The 18,841-nt window shown below is 51.0% G+C and overlaps 1 protein-coding gene across 1 annotated transcript in view; it reads right to left on the bottom strand.

Annotated features, from left to right (window-relative positions):
- The window catches only part of LOC136966436 (interleukin-1 receptor accessory protein-like 1), a 167,526-nt gene that overhangs the window by 20,549 nt on the left and 128,136 nt on the right, over positions 1-18,841 (bottom strand). The window contains exon 7 of the mRNA XM_067260944.1: positions 663-795. Within this exon, the coding sequence (XP_067117045.1) occupies positions 663-795 (133 nt within the window). The remainder of the gene's footprint in view (positions 1-662; positions 796-18,841) is intronic.

Below are 18,841 nucleotides of genomic sequence, written 5' to 3'. Positions count from 1 at the left end.
TGGACCCTCCATTGTTGTTGGAAACAAGTCTTACTTCCCAGGCTGGTATCAAATTGTATCTGTAGACTTTTCTCAGACTCCAAAATATTTTTTTGTTTAAAAATAATTTTACTGTTGTGTATTTGGACACAAACACTAGAATAAATATGAAGTTGTTTTTGTACCAACTTACAATGGTCATAATGATTAACTTTCAAATTCCTGACAGCAGAAGGCCTAGCGATTTTATACTCAAAAATACTTTTTATCTGGGGAGGAATGCAACTCTGTGGTGGAGCATTTGCAGGCTGATCAGGAGGTCCCGGGTTCAAATACCACCCTTTGATTTGAATAAAAACATCTACTAAGTGCATACATTATCATGTTTAACCTGAAGGTCTACATTATCCTCAAACATGACACTGTTCAGAAACAGATTGCAGGGTTTCCCGCAGAAAGAAAAAAAAAGACGCGTTCTGCAGAGAAGGGAGACTGGCGTTGGTCACGGTTTGGAATGTAAGGGAGAAAACAGGACAGAGTAACACGGCGGATATCGCTCATAAAAAAAAGATTACGACGTAGTTAAGGCGGCAGGCGTGTGTTGCTTAGGCGGGCGCCTTAGCTGCAAAGTGCTGTGGGAAACCCTGGCTACAGATGGCCGAGTATTAGCAGTGATCTCTTACTTGATCTCGCTCTCCTGGACCCTCTCCTCGTCCAGATCCTCGATAAACTTCTCTCCCTTCATCCAGTAGATGAGCGGGCTGGCGTCGCCGCTGTAGCCGAAGAAGGCCCGGCATGTCAGGTTGACTGGACTTCCTGTGGAAGGAGAGGGAGACAGGAAATGAGGCGCGGCCGGGTGGTAAAACAGCGCAACACGTGGGGAGTCGTTCCTCGTCTCAGAATATGACCAGGAATCCTCGATAGACATCCTCAAAAACATCCCCAAAAAGCTAAACCTGGTTAACCACAGAACGACCCAGCTCAACCCCCCTCCCCTCCTTCCAGAACAAGGAGTGTGACGGGGAGCTGGTGGCGGTGAGGGGAGGGGTTCAGCTCTGAGGAGCTGGCGGTATGCAGCAGGCAGTGAGAGGCACCAGGATGGAGTGATGAGCAGATAGGCTCCCTGGGGCCGCTGGCAGACTGACACTGTCAATGGGCTGAGGGGCTAAGCTGACACACCTCAGGAGAGCCTCTCCCCCGGCCCCGAATGCGGGTCTCTCCTCTCCGCTCATTCTGAACGCATTTCTTATGTGTCGAGGGGAGACGAGGCCGCTTGGAGACCTCCCTCTCTCACATTTCTTCTCTCTCTTTATTGCTCTCTCTCTCTCTCTCTCTCTCTCTCTCTCTCTCTCTCTCTCTCTCTCTCTCTCTCTCTCTCTCTCTCCGCTCAGCCACCTGACTCCCTGATGTTTTGCTTTAACCCTCCTCTTTTTAACTCTTTGGTTTATGTTGCAGACACACACACACACACACATACACTTTCAAACACACACACATTCTTCCTGGTTGTGGTGGAGTGTTCTGAAGCGATTACACTTTGACATCATCAAAGCCTGACTGTCGGCAGTCCTATTAAGCCGGCAATTCAAGGACAAGAAAGTCCTCTGCAGCACGTTCAAGAAGGCAAACAGGTTATTCCCCTTCGTTCGTTAGTGTTGCTCACAGACGTGTATGATCACCCCCTGCCGTGACAACTTCCTCGTTAAAACAAGAATGATACGACAAAACCGTCTAATAAAAACAATAAACATGCATTTTAAATGGCCATTTTCTTAGGCCATCTCTGCTTTGTTCATTTTTGCACACAAGATAACACCTTAAGGATGTAATTCAACCAGAAGGGACACGGAAAGTCTAGGTGATATTCCTGGAGCTCTCCGTGTTGGAGCAGTCTCTGACAGACAGGGACAGTGCTGGCTGAGGAGAGATAAGCAAGCCGTCGAGTCGCAGTACCTCTCCAGACCATTAGAGGGCCCCGCACATCTACAAACCAGTGAAACAGATGTACTACCACATCTCTAGACGAGGGGGGGGGGGGAGGGGAAGCGGGGGGGGGACTGAAAACAAAACAGTGTGACAGGTACTGCCATCAGGGAAGAAGCCACGATGTTCCTGCAGCGTCAGACACCGTACAACTGTAGATTCACCACACAGAGTATTAACCCAAGGACCTGAAAGCATGTACATGTCTCAGTGACTGCAATGCAGCATGCTTCCTGGATACTTATAGCTCGTACCACACACTGCCAGCCAGAAGAAGAGGGGGATTATAGGTTGTTACACGGCCACTTGGAGGGGGAGGAGGGGAGGGGGAGGAGGGGAAGGGGAGGAGGGGGTGGAGGGGAGGAGGGGTGGAGGGGAGGAGAGGAGGGGGAGGAGGGTTGGAGGGGAGGAGGGGAGGGGGAGGAGGGGGGAGGAGGAGAGGTGGAGGAGGGGAGGAGGAAGGGAGGAGGGGAGAGAAGCTCTTCATTGCCATGTTCTCTGTTCATCTACACATATGGTTGAATACATAGGTTAGGGCGTCTACACTGAGGAGACACACACACACACACACACACACACACTCTTGGACACCAAAGGGACACATTTAAATCCCAACCTCTGGCCCAGCCTGTAAAAAAATAATTTAAAAAAGCCCCTAATGCGATTGTGTGCTCTCCCTGCCTCTCCTCTTGCTTATCTCTCCCTGCCTCTCCTCTTGCTTATCTCTCCCTGCCTCTCCTCTAGCTTATCTCTCCCTGCCTCTCCTCTTGCTTATCTCTCCCTGCCTCTCCTCTTGCTTATCTCTCCCTGCCTCTCCTCTTGCTTATCTCTCCCTGCCTCTCCTCTTGCTTATCTCTCCCTGCCTCTCCTCTTGCTTATCTCTCCCTGCCTCTCCTCTTGCTTATCTCTCCCTGCCTCTCCTCTTGCTTATCTCTCCCTGCCTCTCCTCTTGCTTATCTCTCCCTGCCTCTCCTTTTGCTTATCTCTCCCTGCCTCTCCTCTTGCTTATCTCTCCCTGCCTCTCCTCTTGCTTATCTCTCCCTGCCTCTCCTCTCCTCTCTTAGTCTCAGCGATGTGACCAAGCTGCTCCACAGCCCTCTCTGAAGCAGCGGTCCAGGGACACACCTGCCCAGGTAGACCTGCGGAGGACACATGGCTCGCACACGCGTGTTGACGTGTGCGAGCGACGGAGGTTGACATACGTGACCCACTGTGTTTACGAACATCTCCTGTAGGGTGTGAATCCTGAGACGTTTTAAAACAGGATTTTCCCCCATTTGTGTTTAGCCACTTCTGGTTTTCAGCCTTGGATGAATGAAGCTGTTGTTGAAGACTTGAGCTGCATTTCAAAGTGGAGAGTGACGTTTAGAGTTTTAGCAATTATTAGGCATAGTTATCCAGAGAAACTTACAAGAGCAAATTGAAAAGGCCGTGTTTAAATGTGGATTCATTTGTGTTCTATTTGACACCCCGGCAGTAATAACAAAGAGAAATGTTTTAAATCCTTCACTTAACAGAAAGGAGGGAGTCTATTTTGAACCGGACAATTAAGTCTAAATAATAACAGACGAAAAACAACAAAGGAAGGCTTTTGATGCTCAGCAGTCCCTGTCCACACAGCTTGTGTGTGTGTGTGTGTGTGTGCGTGTGTGTGTGTGTGCTTACTATGTTTGTATTCATGAGAGAGTAGGAGGGAGAGGAAGAGAGAGTGAAACTTAGCTTTTATGTGGGTGTGTGTTTGTGCACTGTATGTGTGTGCGTCAGAAAGTGAGAAAGAGGGAGAGAGGATGAGAGGGTGAATGTGTGTGTGTGTGTGTGCTCATCAGGGACAGGCATGCATAGTGCTTGCCTGATGTCCTCTCGTTGTTTTCCCTGCCTTTCCCCGGTCATAAGCCTCCACTTCCAGTACTCTGTAGCATTCAATTAGGCTTCTCCCCACTCACATGTGGCCTATCTCCAGTCATTCACATGTTTCCATCGCACCTCATTACTGAGATGACCAACACTCACGCTTCGCTCATTAAGTAATGTGGTGAGTTTATGGAGCGACACAATGCAATAAGCAAACCGTTTTATCCACGACCATTCTCCAGAGTCCTCTGAGGTTAGCCTCTGGACCGATGGACTTGGGGGGGGGGGGAGAGAGTAAGGAGGAGGGAAAGAGAAGGAGAGAAGGTAGGAGAGATAGAGAGCTGGAGAAAGAGATGATGAGGGAGGGAGGGATATTTGGACAAAGAGAGAGGATGAAGGAAGGAGAGAGAAGGTGGGAGAGAGAGAGAGACGGAGAGAAAGAAAGAGAGGATCGGGGAGTGAGACGAGAAAAAGAGAAAACAAAAGAACAAGAGAGAGAAGTAAGTAAGTAAGTAAGACTTTATTTATATAGCACTTTTCATACAAGAATTGCAGCTCAAAGTGCTTAACATAAAATCAACAAAAACAATAATACAAGTGTTGATCTAAAACGTTTAACAAACCAAACTAGCCGCACTGTATCTGCGGTCTCTCGAATCCATCTTAGATCCGAGTTGCCACTTGCAGTTTCTAATAAAGAGAAAGAGGGAAGCCCTCGTCCACATCAGGCCGTGCTGCTGGAGAGGCTGACATTTACAAGATCTAAAGCCTCATTCACATTGATATTTCAGAAAAGCAAAACACTTAAGCAGACAGGATGATTATTGCAAAGGTCCAAATTGGCCATTTTACCGATACACGCACCTCGGCCCTCTTCAGAATACCCCCATAAAACATTTAAAACTAAATAATACCTAATAGCGAAGCTCATCTTTCAAGTCCTTTCCAGATGCAATACCTCAAAGTATCAATGCTTATTCAATGAGGACATGTTTGTTTTGCAACTGTGTTGACATTCCAATCAACATCTGTACACCCCAAGGGGAATATCCCAGTCACCCCTCCCTCCCTCTCAGAGGGGGAGAGAGAAAAAGAAAATGCGGAGGACGAGAATGACAGATAGGGATGGGAGGGAGGGAGGAGAAAGAGGAGGCTGGGAGGGAGAAAGAGGAGAGAGGGAGGGAGGGACAAAGAGGAGAGAGGGAGAAAGAGGAGAGAGGGAGGGAGAAAGAGGAGAGAGGGAGGGAGGGAGAAAGAGGAGAGAGGGAGCAAGGAAGAGGAGGGTGGGAGGGAGTGAGAAAGAGGAGGCTGGGAGGGAGTGAGAAAGAGGAGGGTGGGAGGGAGGGAGAAAGAGAGGGGTGTAGAGGGAGAGAGGGTGGTGCTGATTCAGAGGTTCAACAACAGATCCATCTCAGCACCCTCTATTCTAACACTTCATATCTGCTGAAAGTTTCTCTCCTCTTCTTCTCCATCATCCTTTCATCTTTATTCTTCTTTCAATCCCTCAATCGTCACGGTACCCCCCCCCCCCCCCCGCCTCCCTCCAGAGTACAGCCTAGAGGCCAATCCCAGTGAGGCTCACTGAAACTCTCCGTTCAGCCAATCCCGAGGAAGCTTACTGTGCTCAGGAAACCAATCCACAGTGACAGGCAGGGGCGAGGGGTGCAGCGACGCCCACCAGGGTGCCGGTTTATCTGGACCGGATCAACACGGTTCGTGAGCTGAATGAGAGACCGGACGCGTCCATGTCTGACAGGAACGTCTCCGCTGAGGATTTTTCGAAAATCTACCTTCGTTCTCCCCCCCCCCCCCCCCCTCTTTGTCCTTAAGATCTCTGGAAGCAGGGAAGCACTGCCTGGTCCCTGCAGGAGAGGAGGCAGGGGCCTTGATGTGGGGGATGAGGGAGGGGAGGGTGTCGAGGAGGGGGGGGGGGGGCGTCCTGGTACTGTGCACAGATGTGTGACGAGGACCAGTTTGTTGTCCTGCTATCTCTACGGCAACCTTGGGTTTTACTCCTCTCTCCCTCTCTCCGTTTTCTCTCCAATTCCTCCTCCTTCTTTTCACATCCCCCCTCCTTCCCTCCCCTTGCTCCCCCTCCCCCCCCTGCCTCCCCCCGCCTCCCTCTCCTGCCAAGGAGCAGGCCTCAGGAGAGTCTTGTGTGCAAACACAAGGTGCAGATTTCCATTATAAATGCATATGCAGGCGTGCGACAAACAAAAGAGTATGTGTGTGTGTGGGGGGGGGGGGATATGTGTGTGTGTGTGTGCAGCAGTGCAGCAAGAGAGGGGAAGATAGCCAACGCTAGACTGGGGACTTGGTTTGTATATTAGTTTGTATTCACAAATTGTCAACATCGCATCACGTGTGTCTCCTGATAGAAGAATGCATATGCACACACACACACACACACACCGTTGCAACCCGTACACATGCTCGCACACACACACACTGTTACGAGTCTTACACATGCCCGCATGCACCAGCACTCACACACGCAACAAACACACACTGAGACATGCCTCCTTGTGACCCTGATGAGAGAAATACTACTACTGCTACTGCTACTACTACTAATAATAATAATAATAATCTCCAGGCCGTCCCAGTACTCTCGGCCGTACTCGGACGTAAGGCTTGACCGGTACTTTAGTGAGTTGTCTGGCGTGGTGAATGGATTCACCAATCCTCCATTTCCCCTGCCCGTTGCGGCTGCTCATTTCCTCATCAACCTCTTTAGATTTGTCCCTCCAGGCCTCCGTACGGAGGTACACAAAGTCTCTTCATTGAGACGCTCACCCCAACAATCCAATCCACGGGCAGGGTTTAAGGGCTGCGCTCAACTTTATGGGGGCTCTCAACAAGTAGGAGTTGGGGAATTCAGATAACCTTGTGCTTCTTAAAAAATAGCTTGTCTTAAAACCCTGGCACTTAAACCGCTTGCAATCCATTTAATTAAAAACAATACAATAAATTACGAGCAATGCTATCAAGAAGGAAGGAGGGAGGCAGGGTGGGGGGTGGGGGTGCAGTAAACACAAGAGAAGTTAAATTATGACCTTGTCCCAGTGAATATTTTAAAGGTGGACACCAAGGCACACGCATAAATTTAAGGCTGGAAGTGCTGATCTGTCAATCACCCGATTCCCAGCATGCATTGCACAGACGTGTGTGCGGTTGTATTTTATGCTCCGAGAAAAGAGAGAGAGACAGGGAGAGCAAGCGAGGGAGGGAGGAAGAGAGAGAGACAGGGATAGCGAGAGAGAGAGGGAGGAAGAGAGAGAGAGAGAGAGAGAAAGAGAGACAGGGAGAGCGAGCGAGGGAGGGAGGAAGAGAGGGAGAGAGAAAGAATGAAAGAAAGGAGATGTTTTTAGTTACTCTTTTCTGGATAGCCTTTAGCCTGGATAATGTGTATTTATTGGCTGATCTCGACTGTGTGGCACGCACAGCTAAGGGCCAAGGCCTCAGTTATAGAGCCACATACAAAAGTCTTGTAAAACCAGCCACTCAGAACCATCTCAAACAGCAATAGGGAATATTTTTGAGTAGAAAGTATGATGAATTTTATGCTCGTGAAATAAGATTTGAGACACACACACAGTTGTTTAGATACATAGTACATCAAGTTTGTTGAAATGCATCAACATAAACAAATATATATTTAAATGACAGAAATATCCAGTATATTTGAGTATGTTTCCTTAGAGGCTGGTGAAAGTGATGACAAAGTGCTTGGAGAGAAGGTGATGGAGGGCTGGCAGACTGTGTAACCATGTGAGCCACGCACACTATCTGCCACCACGTTAGATCCCAACCTAATCCCAGACCAATCTCTGATTTCAGCCCCGCTTCCAATATGTGCTCTCCCCTAACCCTCATAATCAGTTTTGATGAGTCCATGACAGGGGATAGAGCATGTGAAAAGGTTATGTGTGTGTGTTTGTTGGTGTGTGTGTGTGTGTGTGTGTGTGTGAGAAAGAGTGAAAAGGCACTGACAGGAGACTGAGAGTGTGACATGTCTAGTGTCTGCTTCAGGTGTGACTGAGAATGTGTGGTGTATGTGCATGAGCATGTTTGTGTGTGTCTGTCTGCATGTATAACTGCGGGGGGGGGGGGGGGGTGCGTGTATAACTGCGTGTGTGCGTGTGCATGAATATGCATGTGTGTGTAGGCCTGTATTTATATATGTGTGTGTGTGTGTTTGTACAGTGCGGTCCACGATGATAACCCAGGTACCATACTGATGAGATCCAGTCTGATCATATTACCATCCCCCCCTCCTCCCCCCCTGCTCCCTCCCTCTCCCCCTCCTCCCCCTCCCCCCTCCTCCTCTATCTCCCTCTCTCCTCCCTCTCCCCCCCCCTCCCCCTCTCTCTCCCCCTCTCTCTCCCCCTCCTCCCCCTCCCCCTGCCCCCCCTCCTCTCTCTCCCCCCCTCCTCCCTCTCTCTCTCCCCCCCTCTCTCCCCCCCCTCCTCCCTCTCTCTCTCTCCCTCCTCCCCTCTCTCTCCCCCTCCTCCCCTCTCTCTCCTCCTCTCTGCAGGTAGAGCTATCTCCGTGCAGCACTGTGTGACACATGGCTGGCGTTGATCGCAGGCTTCAGTATTTGCAGTGGAGCTTCCAGAAATGTTTCCTAGGGCAGCAAAGGATCTCATGGTGCCACACCAAATCAAAAGCCATAACTGTATTTCAGGAATTGTATTTTGCTGTAGTATATAGGCTAGTTGAAAACTGTCAATATGAGAGTTTCTTATTATACATTTAATGTTGCTAATACTCTGATCCTTCCCCCTTGGTGGTGCCACTAAATATTTGCATTCTTCACGCCTGTGTGTGCCTGGGCCAGTGGGACAGCTGTCACACGCTACCGTGACTTATCTCTGCCTCGACACCATCACTTCCTCCGACTGCCCCCAACGATAAACCCCCCCCCAATGGCCTCGTCATGGAAACGCCGATTTTAATGCCGTTCGTGACAGGGGCCTACCTCACTGCAACACTTAGCCAAATTGACTTAGGATGGCTTGTATCATATTTTTGCCGCCAGGAAGGAAGGAAGTCGAGGAGGATGTGGGGATGCAGAGTGAAGTGAAGGTTGGAGCTGTCAGAAATGGAGCGCGTCCCGCTGAGGTCTTCTTGGCGGGAGCCTGCAGACTAGGTGTTTGGACTGGGCCAGCAGAGAGGACGACAAATATTAGCCGTGATGAAATTGCACGACACGCAGCGCTCCTAATTCACATGGATTAATACCACCTCACCTCACCCCCCTCCTCCGTCCCTCCGTCACCGGCACAAGGCGTACAGTAAACCTGCCTGTTGTGATCAATGCAGAGATCAATAGCCTTGCTATGTCAGAGAACGATCTTTATTCACAGTCTATTGTCTCAAACCAGGGTCAATACTGCAGGACAACGAAATCCCTTAGAGGCACACACAGAGATGAGCTTTCTACTTGGGTACAGTACACCAAGTACACCAAATACTCTCCTACCTGGGTACAGGACACCACAGTACTCTCCTACTTGGGTACAGGACACCACAGTACTCTCCTACCTGGGTACAGTACACCACAGTACTCTCCTACCTGGGTACAGTACACCACAGTACTCTCCTACCTGGGTACAGTACACCACAGTACTCTCCTACCTGGGTACAGAAGTCAAAACGTGTGGATGCCACTGCATGTTTCAGGGTGGAGACCTCTGCCAAACAAAAGCCTCCACGGTCGTGTTGCATCTGTAGTCGGCTTGGGGGAAACTCTCTGTGTGAAGTTAATCTCTGCGGACTGTGATGCAGTAATGCTGCAGCTCATGAGGAATTACTGGGAGATTTGGAGAAAAGCTGTTGGCAGCTTTTTCCCTGTCGCTTTATTAGCCAAGTTGTGCAATTTGTGCCATCGCTTTATGTGACAGGGTACGTCTTATCCTCCCCGCCCCCCCCGCACCGGTACTGGATCCGGCACAGTCCGATGGTGTCCTGAATGGAGGAGGGGGTGTGGGGGGGCCGACACACACACACACACACACACACACAAACACACACACACAAAGACACACACACACACACACACAAACACACACACACACACACACACAAACACACACACACACACTGTGTAGTACAACTCCTGCACACACACACACACGAACACACAGCTACTGTGTAGTACAACTCCTGCACGCACACACACACACACACACAAAGAATATTGTATGTGTCTCGTCCACTTGTTGTACTGTACGGGTAATGCTGCATGTGCACATTGGATGAATGTGAATTTTTGGTTTGGGTGCAGGCTATGAACAGATGACAAAGCATTTTCTCTCCTTGTTCTCCTCCACAGCCCTGCAGACGGGCTGGTCCAGACCGCAGGCTCTGCCTGGGAAAGGACAACCCTCCACGAGGAGAGAGACCAATCAAACTAAGCCAACACATGTTCACCTGCTAACAGGAATCAGCAGAATTGTCCCATGCCCTCCAAGGCTTGGCTAGCCTCCAATTTGTTTGTTCGTTATTTGTTTGTGTGTGTTTGTGTGTGTGTATGTGTGTGTGGTGTAGCAGACTCCATTATTAACTACTGCTTGTGTTTGGGTGTATGCATGTACAGTATAGGTATGTGCATTCTGCTGTGTGTGTTTGTGTGTGTCGGGAGGTATTTCTCTGTGTGTGTGTGGTGGTGGTGGGGTGGTATTTTTGTGTGCGTGTGTGGGGGGGGTGGGTATGTGTCTGTGTGTCGTATACTGTAGTCCTGTAATCTCCATTCAGCTGGTGTTTCCTACACTGAAGATAGGTAGCTCTGCCACACCTTGCTGCAGCATCCCATCAGACACCAGCAGATAAACAGCAAGGCTCCATACTCTCATTTACACAAACACATTTGCATCTCATTGCTGCGAAAGACTCTAAGGAGCAACACAGGATGTAAACAAACATCCGGTAACCATGAGACAGAGGGGGGGTGGGGGGGGGGGGGGGTGGTACTGCAGTGAGAGGGGTGGGGGGGGGGGGAGAGCTGGTTTGTGGTGGGGGGTAAATTATTATAGAATCTTGCCTTAAAAGCAGGTTTGAAGTTGTTTTTCTGGTTGGCATGCTTTGATACGTCGCAACAAAAGCATAACCATGAAACCAGTTGGGAATCGGGCAACCATACACTGCATTAGTGCTGGAGGATGAGTGGGGCTGCAGGACACTGAAGGTGCAGCCTTTCCTGCCCCGAGCACTCTGTGCATGTGTGCTGCCTGTACCGACTTGCATGGGTGGTTTCTAACTGTCCTACTTCCCGGTGACACTGAGAGAAGAGGTGAACTCTGACCTCGACTGTCAGGGACCAACCACTGAGCAGAACGAGTCATTTCTGACCTTTTTCTTTTTCTTTTCGGGACAAACGTTGGAGACATTTTACAGCGTCAGAGTTCTTCTGTCTGTCGTCTATACGGGGGCGTTTGGTCAGCGGTGAAGGTGCGTCTCCGCGGAGGAGAGATCAGCTGTCAAGGAGTCAGGCAGGGCTGTGAAGGGTCCTCCTGCCCCAGGGACAGGCCCTGGGACAGGCCCTGGGGCTGGGGCTGAGGCCAAGGGGCTGGGGCTGAGGCCAAGGGGCTGGGGCTGAGGCCAAGGGGGTCTGGAGGCACTTCACACAGACCTCCACATCAGAGGGGCAAGGCGGGGGGCCGGGGGGGCAGTGATGCCAGAGACCGGGCCTCCTCTACCCTCTGGGCATCGAGCCCAGGTCACCTCTGATCTCCTGCCTGCAGCGTGGGGGTGAAAGCCCTCACACAAAAGTAGTCCAGATGAATAGCCGGCATTGTGTCTGGAATACGGCATAAGGAACGGGAGGTCTGGGATTCCTTGTGAACACAAACTGCAACAGTGCTTCTCACTGATGGGATTTAATCCAGCTTGGTTGTAGACAAGGAGTTTAGCTGTTCTATTTTAGGTTGTGACCTTGGAAAAAGTAAGAAGCTCTGAAAAATGATTATGTGGCAGTCTTTGGTGAAAATCTAAGAAAATATGGTGTCATCACAGAGAAAAAATAGAAGGTGTTGTACCTTGCGGGCCTGGACTAATGATGCGTGTAATAAATGAACTTGCTGCCCAAAAAAAGCAGACAGCCAGCGAAATAATAGAATGTAAAACAAATGAAGCACTAAAATAATTTGTATTTCACCCATGAATGCTATATTTATTGCTGTAAACATTAGGACTCTTATAAACGCGTGATGCACCAAAGAATTGTATTTCAAATAAATAAAAGGGCGGAGAAAAAAATACATTTAAGCAAGCCATCCCTACGTCCATCTCCTCAAATCCTCGAAGCGCTTCCTCCTGATTGGCCCATCCATCGTCCAACCGTGTTGCAGACGTGGAGAGAGATAGACGGCACCGGCGTTGCTATGACGATCAAGGCTGGACCCCGAAGGTGCAGATAAATAATGACGGGGCCGATTCATCACACGGGCAATGGAGTGGACGTCCGAGGGGCAGGACTGCATGGCCCCCATGACCCCCTCTCCCCCCCAGGCCTCACCGACACGGCTCAGGAGTCAAGACCAGGCCTGGAGGACAGGCCGCGGCGTGTGGAGGACAGGCCTGTGGAGGACAGGCCTGTGGAGGACAGGCCTGTGGAGGACAGGCGGCCTGTGGAGGACAGGCCTGTGGAGGACAGGCCTGTGGAGGACAGGCGGCCTGTGGAGGACAGGCGGCCTGTGGAGGACAGGCGGCCTGTGGAGGACAGGCGGCCTGTGGAGGACAGGCCTGTGGAGGACAGGCCTGTGGAGGACAGGCGGCCTGTGGAGGACAGGCGGCCTGTGGAGGACAGGCGGCCTGTGGAGGACAGGCGGCCTGTGGAGAACAGGCCTGTGGAGGACAGGCGGCCTGTGGAGGACAGGCGGCCTGTGGAGGACAGGCCTGTGGAGGACAGGCGGCCTGTGGAGGACAGGCCTGTGGAGGACAGGCCTGTGGAGGACAGGCCTGTGGAGGACAGGCCTGTGGAGGACAGGCCTGTGGAGAACAGGCCTGTGGAGGACAGGCGGCCTGTGGAGGACAGGCGGCCTGTGGAGGACAGGCCTGTGGAGGACAGGCGGCCTGTGGAGGACAGGCCTGTGGAGGACAGGCCTGTGGAGGACAGGCCTGTGGAGGACAGGCCTGTGGAGGACAGGCGGCCTGTGGAGGACAGGCGGCCTGTGGAGAACAGGCCTGTGGAGGACAGGCGGCCTGTGGAGGACAGGCGGCCTGTGGAGAACAGGCCTGTGGAGGACAGGCGGCCTGTGGAGGACAGGCCTGTGGAGGACAGGCCTGTGGAGGACAGGCGGCCTGTGGAGGACAGGCCTGTGGAGGACAGGCCTGTGGAGGACAGGCCTGTGGAGGACAGGCCTGTTGAGGACAGGCCTGTGGAGGACAGGCCTGTGGAGGACAGGCCTGTGGAGGACAGGCCTGTGGAGGAGGGTGCAGGTGAGGAGAGGTTTTATCAACACAGCCCTGCTGAGGGTGACAACTGCAAATAACAGTTTAACAGCTGAGTAATGATGTCTCTGGTACTCTCCTGCTGCAGGGACGCTGTGCTCTCTTCTGCTGTCTGATAAAGCAGGAGGAGGTGAAGAGGGGAGAGGAGGACAGGGGAGGAGGGGAGAGGAGAGTAGGTGAGGAGGGGAGAGGAGGAGAGGGGAGGAGGAGAGGGGAGGAGGAGAAGGGAGGAGGAGAGGGGAGGAGGGTAGAGGAAGAGAGGGGAAGAGGAGAGGGGAGGAGGAGAAGGGAGGAGGAGAGGGGAGGAGGAGAAGGGAGGAGGAGAGGGGAGGAGGGTAGAGGAGGAGAGGGGAGGAGGAGAGGGGAGGAGGAGAAGGGAGGAGGAGAGGGGAGGAGGGTAGAGGAGGAGAGGGGAGGAGGAGAGGGGAGGAGGAGAAGGGAGGAGGGGAGAGGAGGAGAGGGGAGGAGGAGAGGGGAGGAGGAGAAGGGAGGAGGAGAGGGGAGGAGGGTAGAGGAGGAGAGGGGAGGAGGAGAGGGGAGGAGGAGAAGGGAGGAGGAGAGGGGAGGAGGAGAAGGGAGGAGGAGAGGGGAGGAGAGGGGAAGAGGAGAGGGGAGGAGGACGAGCTGTGTGAAATGGGTCGGCAACTGCAAATACAGAGACGACTCCAGATTTCTGTATCTTCTCTGTCCACCTGGCCCTGCCACCCAACATATTGTGCTGGGATGGGAGATTCTCTCTGAAATGAATTCATGTCAGAGAGAATCCCCCCCCCCTCCCCCAAGCGCACGTGTGGACAAGACACAGCCTGAAGCCCCCCAAGATGAAACCCTCCTCACACAACCGGAGCAGAAAATCCTAAAAGCAAAATAAGGTGGAGTGCAATAGAGAAGGTGAGAGTGCCAACTCATTGTGTTCCAGTCACAGTGCGCTGTACACAGTGCGCTGTACACAGTACGCTGTACACAGTACACAGTACACTGTACACTGTACACAGTACGCTGTACACAGTACACTGTACACTGTACACAGTACGCTGTACACTGTACACAGTACACAGTACACTGTACACAGTGCGCTGTACACAGTACGCTGTACACAGTGCGCTGTACACAGTACGCTGTACACAGTACACAGTACACTGTACACTGTACACAGTGCGCTGTACACTGTACACTGTACACAGTGCGCTGTACACAGTGCGCTGTACAGTACACTGTACACAGTACACTGTACACAGTACAGTACACTGTACACAGTACACTGTACAGTACGCTGTACACAGTACACAGTACACTGTACAGTACGCTGTACACAGTACACTGTACAGTACGCTGTACACAGTGCGCTGTACACAGTACACTGTACACAGTGCGCTGTACACAGTGCGCTGTACACAGTGCGCTGTACAGTACACTGTACACAGTACATGTGCCAGATAACTAGTCAGCCAGCTAGTAGTCAACAGAGACTACAGTAGAGGTGTGTGTGTGTGAGCCCCATGGAGAGCCCTGTAGGCCCGTCTAACAGCAGGAGCAAGTCCTTCACGCTGGGAGGGGCCACACATCTGAGAACACCCACACAGGCACCCACACATGCAGCCAGCCAGGCAGACCTGGAGTTCAGCTACACCAGGGGACTCGGATTCCCCCCCTCCCTCCTCCCTCCCCTCCCCTTTTATCCTTGACATGAAACACCTCATCTACATGACACGTCTCCTATATTGTGATTGGCTGTGAGGTCTCTAGGTGGTCTCTAAGTGGTTAATGTACAGGAGATCCACTGGACTGGATCGCCGTCCCTGGTCCGAGGGTCATGAACATGTCCCCTGGTCATGCAGGTGTGGACCCAATCACCGCAGCCGATTCAAAAGGTCAGTAGGGTCACACAAAGGACAAGGAGGCACGATCGGCACCCGAGCGATTGACAATGACGAAGAGAAGCTCAATCAATGGAGTATAGAGTAGAAAATAAATCTTTTGAAATCTTGCTGTTGTCTTCCCTCCCTTCCAGTCACATCCTGTAAAGATGAAACAGACAGGTTTGAGGGAGAGCGCTAAAAGCGCTAGTAGATAAACCAGCAGATGCGAGGAACCTGGCTAATTAGCTTTGAGAGAATAATCGATTGAGAAAGATGCTAAAAAAAACGTCCCATTCAGTATTTAACAACTTCGATAGCTTATCTCAAAATCAGGAGATTCAGAGGATCAGTAATGACCTCTCTGCACTGCTAAGGAACAGGGGAGGAGAAGACAAACAAGTCTCTTTTAGAAAAATAAAGAAAGATACACAGAAATACAGACTAGATAGAAAAATTGGGTGTGAGAGTGGACAAAGAGGGAGAGAGAGAAAGAGAGAGACAGATAGAGTGAAAGTCAGAGAGAAAGAGAGAGAAGGAGAGAGAGAGAAGGAAAGACAGAGAGAGATGGAGAGTGAGAAGGAGAGAGACAGACAGAGAAAGAGGGTGACAAGGAGAGAGAGAGATCTCATCTGCCGTGCCATAGGGTCAGATTGGAGCTCTCCTCCTGGGTTTGCACCAGAGCCGGTAAATCAGGAGGCCGGCTCTCTCCTGCCTGAAGGGCCTTCTGCTGAGGTCAGCGTTGAGCACAGCCGAGCCAGGAGTAGGCATCCATCACCTGCTTTATTCCTCCAAACCCACCACTTAATACAGCAGGAGAAGATAGAAGAAGGCACAATCCAATCAGAGAGTGAAGATTCAATTCTGTAAGATTCCCATGATTCTACCATTTTGGAGGGGGGGGGGGGCGGGGGGGGGCAGGGGGGGGGGGTCTGGAAAGTGCAGAGGGATGCAGAAATCTGTCTGAAAGCGGCTTAAGGGAGGGGGGAGAAAAGAACGAGAGGAAAGATAAACTGTCACGGCAGGGTTCGACAGAGGTGAAGAGTTCGCCCCGGAGATGCAGTAGCCTTCTGGGTGACTATGGCATGTTTGTTCAGGTGCATTAGCAGGAAACGACACATTCAATTGTCCTGATACAAACGTTATATCATTGAGCTAAGGTAAGGATAACCCACCCAAATGCACCCATGAAATTGTGAAACGGCCAACAGCACTGGCTCTCTGACAGGTGAGGGGTGGTAACATATCGGACCTGAAGAAGACAATCCACACAACTCCCTCAGGCTCCGAGAAGGCTACTAACCTCCTCTCAGATGCCCAGCGAGCGTAGGCTAATCTCTGCCGGGCAGCACTTTAAACCCTCAGAATCCCAGCCCTGTCTGCGCCCACCCCTGGCTGCCCTACACTGGATCTCACGAGCAGCCGGATGCTGGTCCAGAGCCAGTGTCTCCATCGCCTCCCTATTGGTTCAGATGAGGGATTGGGGCGGGGATGAACCGATCTCAGATTTGTGTCCAGCACCTGCTGTTGGCCTCCTCCTCCTCCGTCGCCTACCTGCACCAGCGTCAGCAGCAGAGCTGGCGGGGGAACATGCTGCCAGGGCCACCCTACACAGGCAGAGCCAGGACCACAAAACAAAGACCTCTCCTTATCGGTTGTCCTCCATGAAATGCTCCCTCGTCTCTCCAGCCGCCTCCGAAAAGAAGCTCCGAAAAGCTCAAGAGCCCGAGACAAGAGCGTGTCGTCGCCTGGATGCTGACGTTCCGCAAGGAGCCTTATTAAGATTCACATCATGTCCCGACTCCCATCTTGATAAATGAGAATAGTCTGCAAAACTTGCTAAATGGCCCTTTGGCATGGCTGGGGAATAAATTGTGCTAATCATCGGGGGGGCAACAATCAGAATATCCACACAGAAATCAGGGAGCGAGGGGGAGAGTACGTTGGGGAGTAGGAAGATAATGTACATGAGTGTTTGTGGGTTGTGTGTGTGTGTGTGTGCATTAACACGGTGAGACACACTGTTTACTTGTGTGTGTGTCCGTGTGTGTGTGCCAGCCTGTGAGCTGAATCACTCACACAGATCTCCCTGTGGTACTCTACATGTATATGGTGTGTATGTGTATGTGAATGCATAGATTTGGTTCCATGTTCCCTAGGTAACAGACAGAAGGTTTCCTGAGTTTTCTCTGTGGTTGTGTATCACGGTGAGGTTGTGTATCACAGTGTGATTGTGTATCACAATGTAGTTGTGTATCACAGTGTGTAGTTGTGGAAGTTCCATGTAATCAGCAGTGACAGAAGTGTCCCTCTCCGCTGAGCCTGCGTGTCATACAGTCACACGGACGAGAGAGAGAGACATGGTCTCCAGGCAGGCAGAGCACAGGCCCCAGTCCACATCTTGAGAAACATCCCTGAGTAAACATCTTGCTTTATTTCCCCCGTAGTGCAAAACAGCTCAATGAGACACAGTAATAAGACAATCATCTAAGAAAACGACTTGGGTTGTTTGCAAACAGTTTCCGTTATCTCCAAAACCCCCACACCTGCTTGTGTGCAGGGTTCACAGTGAGAACAAGGCCTAATCCAGAGGCCTGCGACTGACGAATAAACCCTGGGATTTGAGCAAAGGCAGCGCACCTGCTCTCTCTGCTAATGGCACCGGATTCTGCTCTCTCCAAAATGTGTTCCTGCAGGCAATTTGGTCACACAAGAGCTCCGAGGTATTCTCTGAGGTGGTAATCGCGGTGAACAAACAGCGAGTGTGTCTTTGACTGCCTCCCTGCGGAGATAAGATGAAGCTTGATGGATAACCACTCAGACAAGGCTCGGCCCTGCCTGGGAGCCAGGGCTCCTCTCAAGGGCCTCGCTACACAGAACTGGGTTGGAGGAGAGGCAAAGTCTCTAGGAATTTTACTGGATCATCTTTTGTATTTTCAAGTTGTGCCAAATCAATGTATTTTTTGGTTTGTCGAGAGTTCTTATTATCATGACTACCGGGAGCTGTTTTGTCTGGTAGCTCAGACTGACTGTAGTGTAATGATGACAACCAGAGTGTCTATGAGGATTATAGTTAAATCTTTTTAAATGTTTTTGTATAATTTTGGCTTTGCACCCTTTGGCTTCAGATTTGGAATGACACAACGACTAAATCGCAACGTTAATTTGTCAGCTTCAGGTCGGTGGTATTTTCACACAGCTCAGGTGAGGCATTCAGAAATGACAGCTCTTTACAAAGTCTCTCCATGTCAGGGTGACAACCATATTTGGGCACTTTGATTAAAAGCTGTTTCCTATCAGGCAGGTGTTGGGCGGGAGAAAAAGCCTTTTTTATCCTACAAGATGCAAATGAGCCTTGAAAACAGAGCAGCCGGGATTCAATTAGCTAACAACGACCAAGCTACCGAAAAGAGCCTGTGGTTGTGGAACAGTTCTGTGTTCTGTGAGGAACTCTGGAGAAAAAGGAAGAGAGAAAGACAGAACATGGAGGGGATAGAAAGAAACTCTTTAAGATCCAAAGCATACGTCCCTCGTCTGTGAACACTGTTCCAGCATTGTCTGGGCTGGTTTGTCTCCCAGTCCAGAAGGAACGTCTGAAGGAGAGAAGTCCTTTACAGATGATATATGTCTCTCTGTCTCGTGTTTCATTGGCCTAGATGAGTCTGCATGATCAAAGTACACCTGAAAGAACAACACGATATTTATAGACACGGCACACA

Source organism: Osmerus mordax, chromosome 22 (genome assembly GCF_038355195.1).
Source record: "Osmerus mordax isolate fOsmMor3 chromosome 22, fOsmMor3.pri, whole genome shotgun sequence".
NCBI lineage: Eukaryota > Metazoa > Chordata > Actinopteri > Osmeriformes > Osmeridae > Osmerus > Osmerus mordax.
Note: the sequence above shows the minus strand (reverse complement) of the source record. Positions and strands in the feature narration are given on the sequence as shown.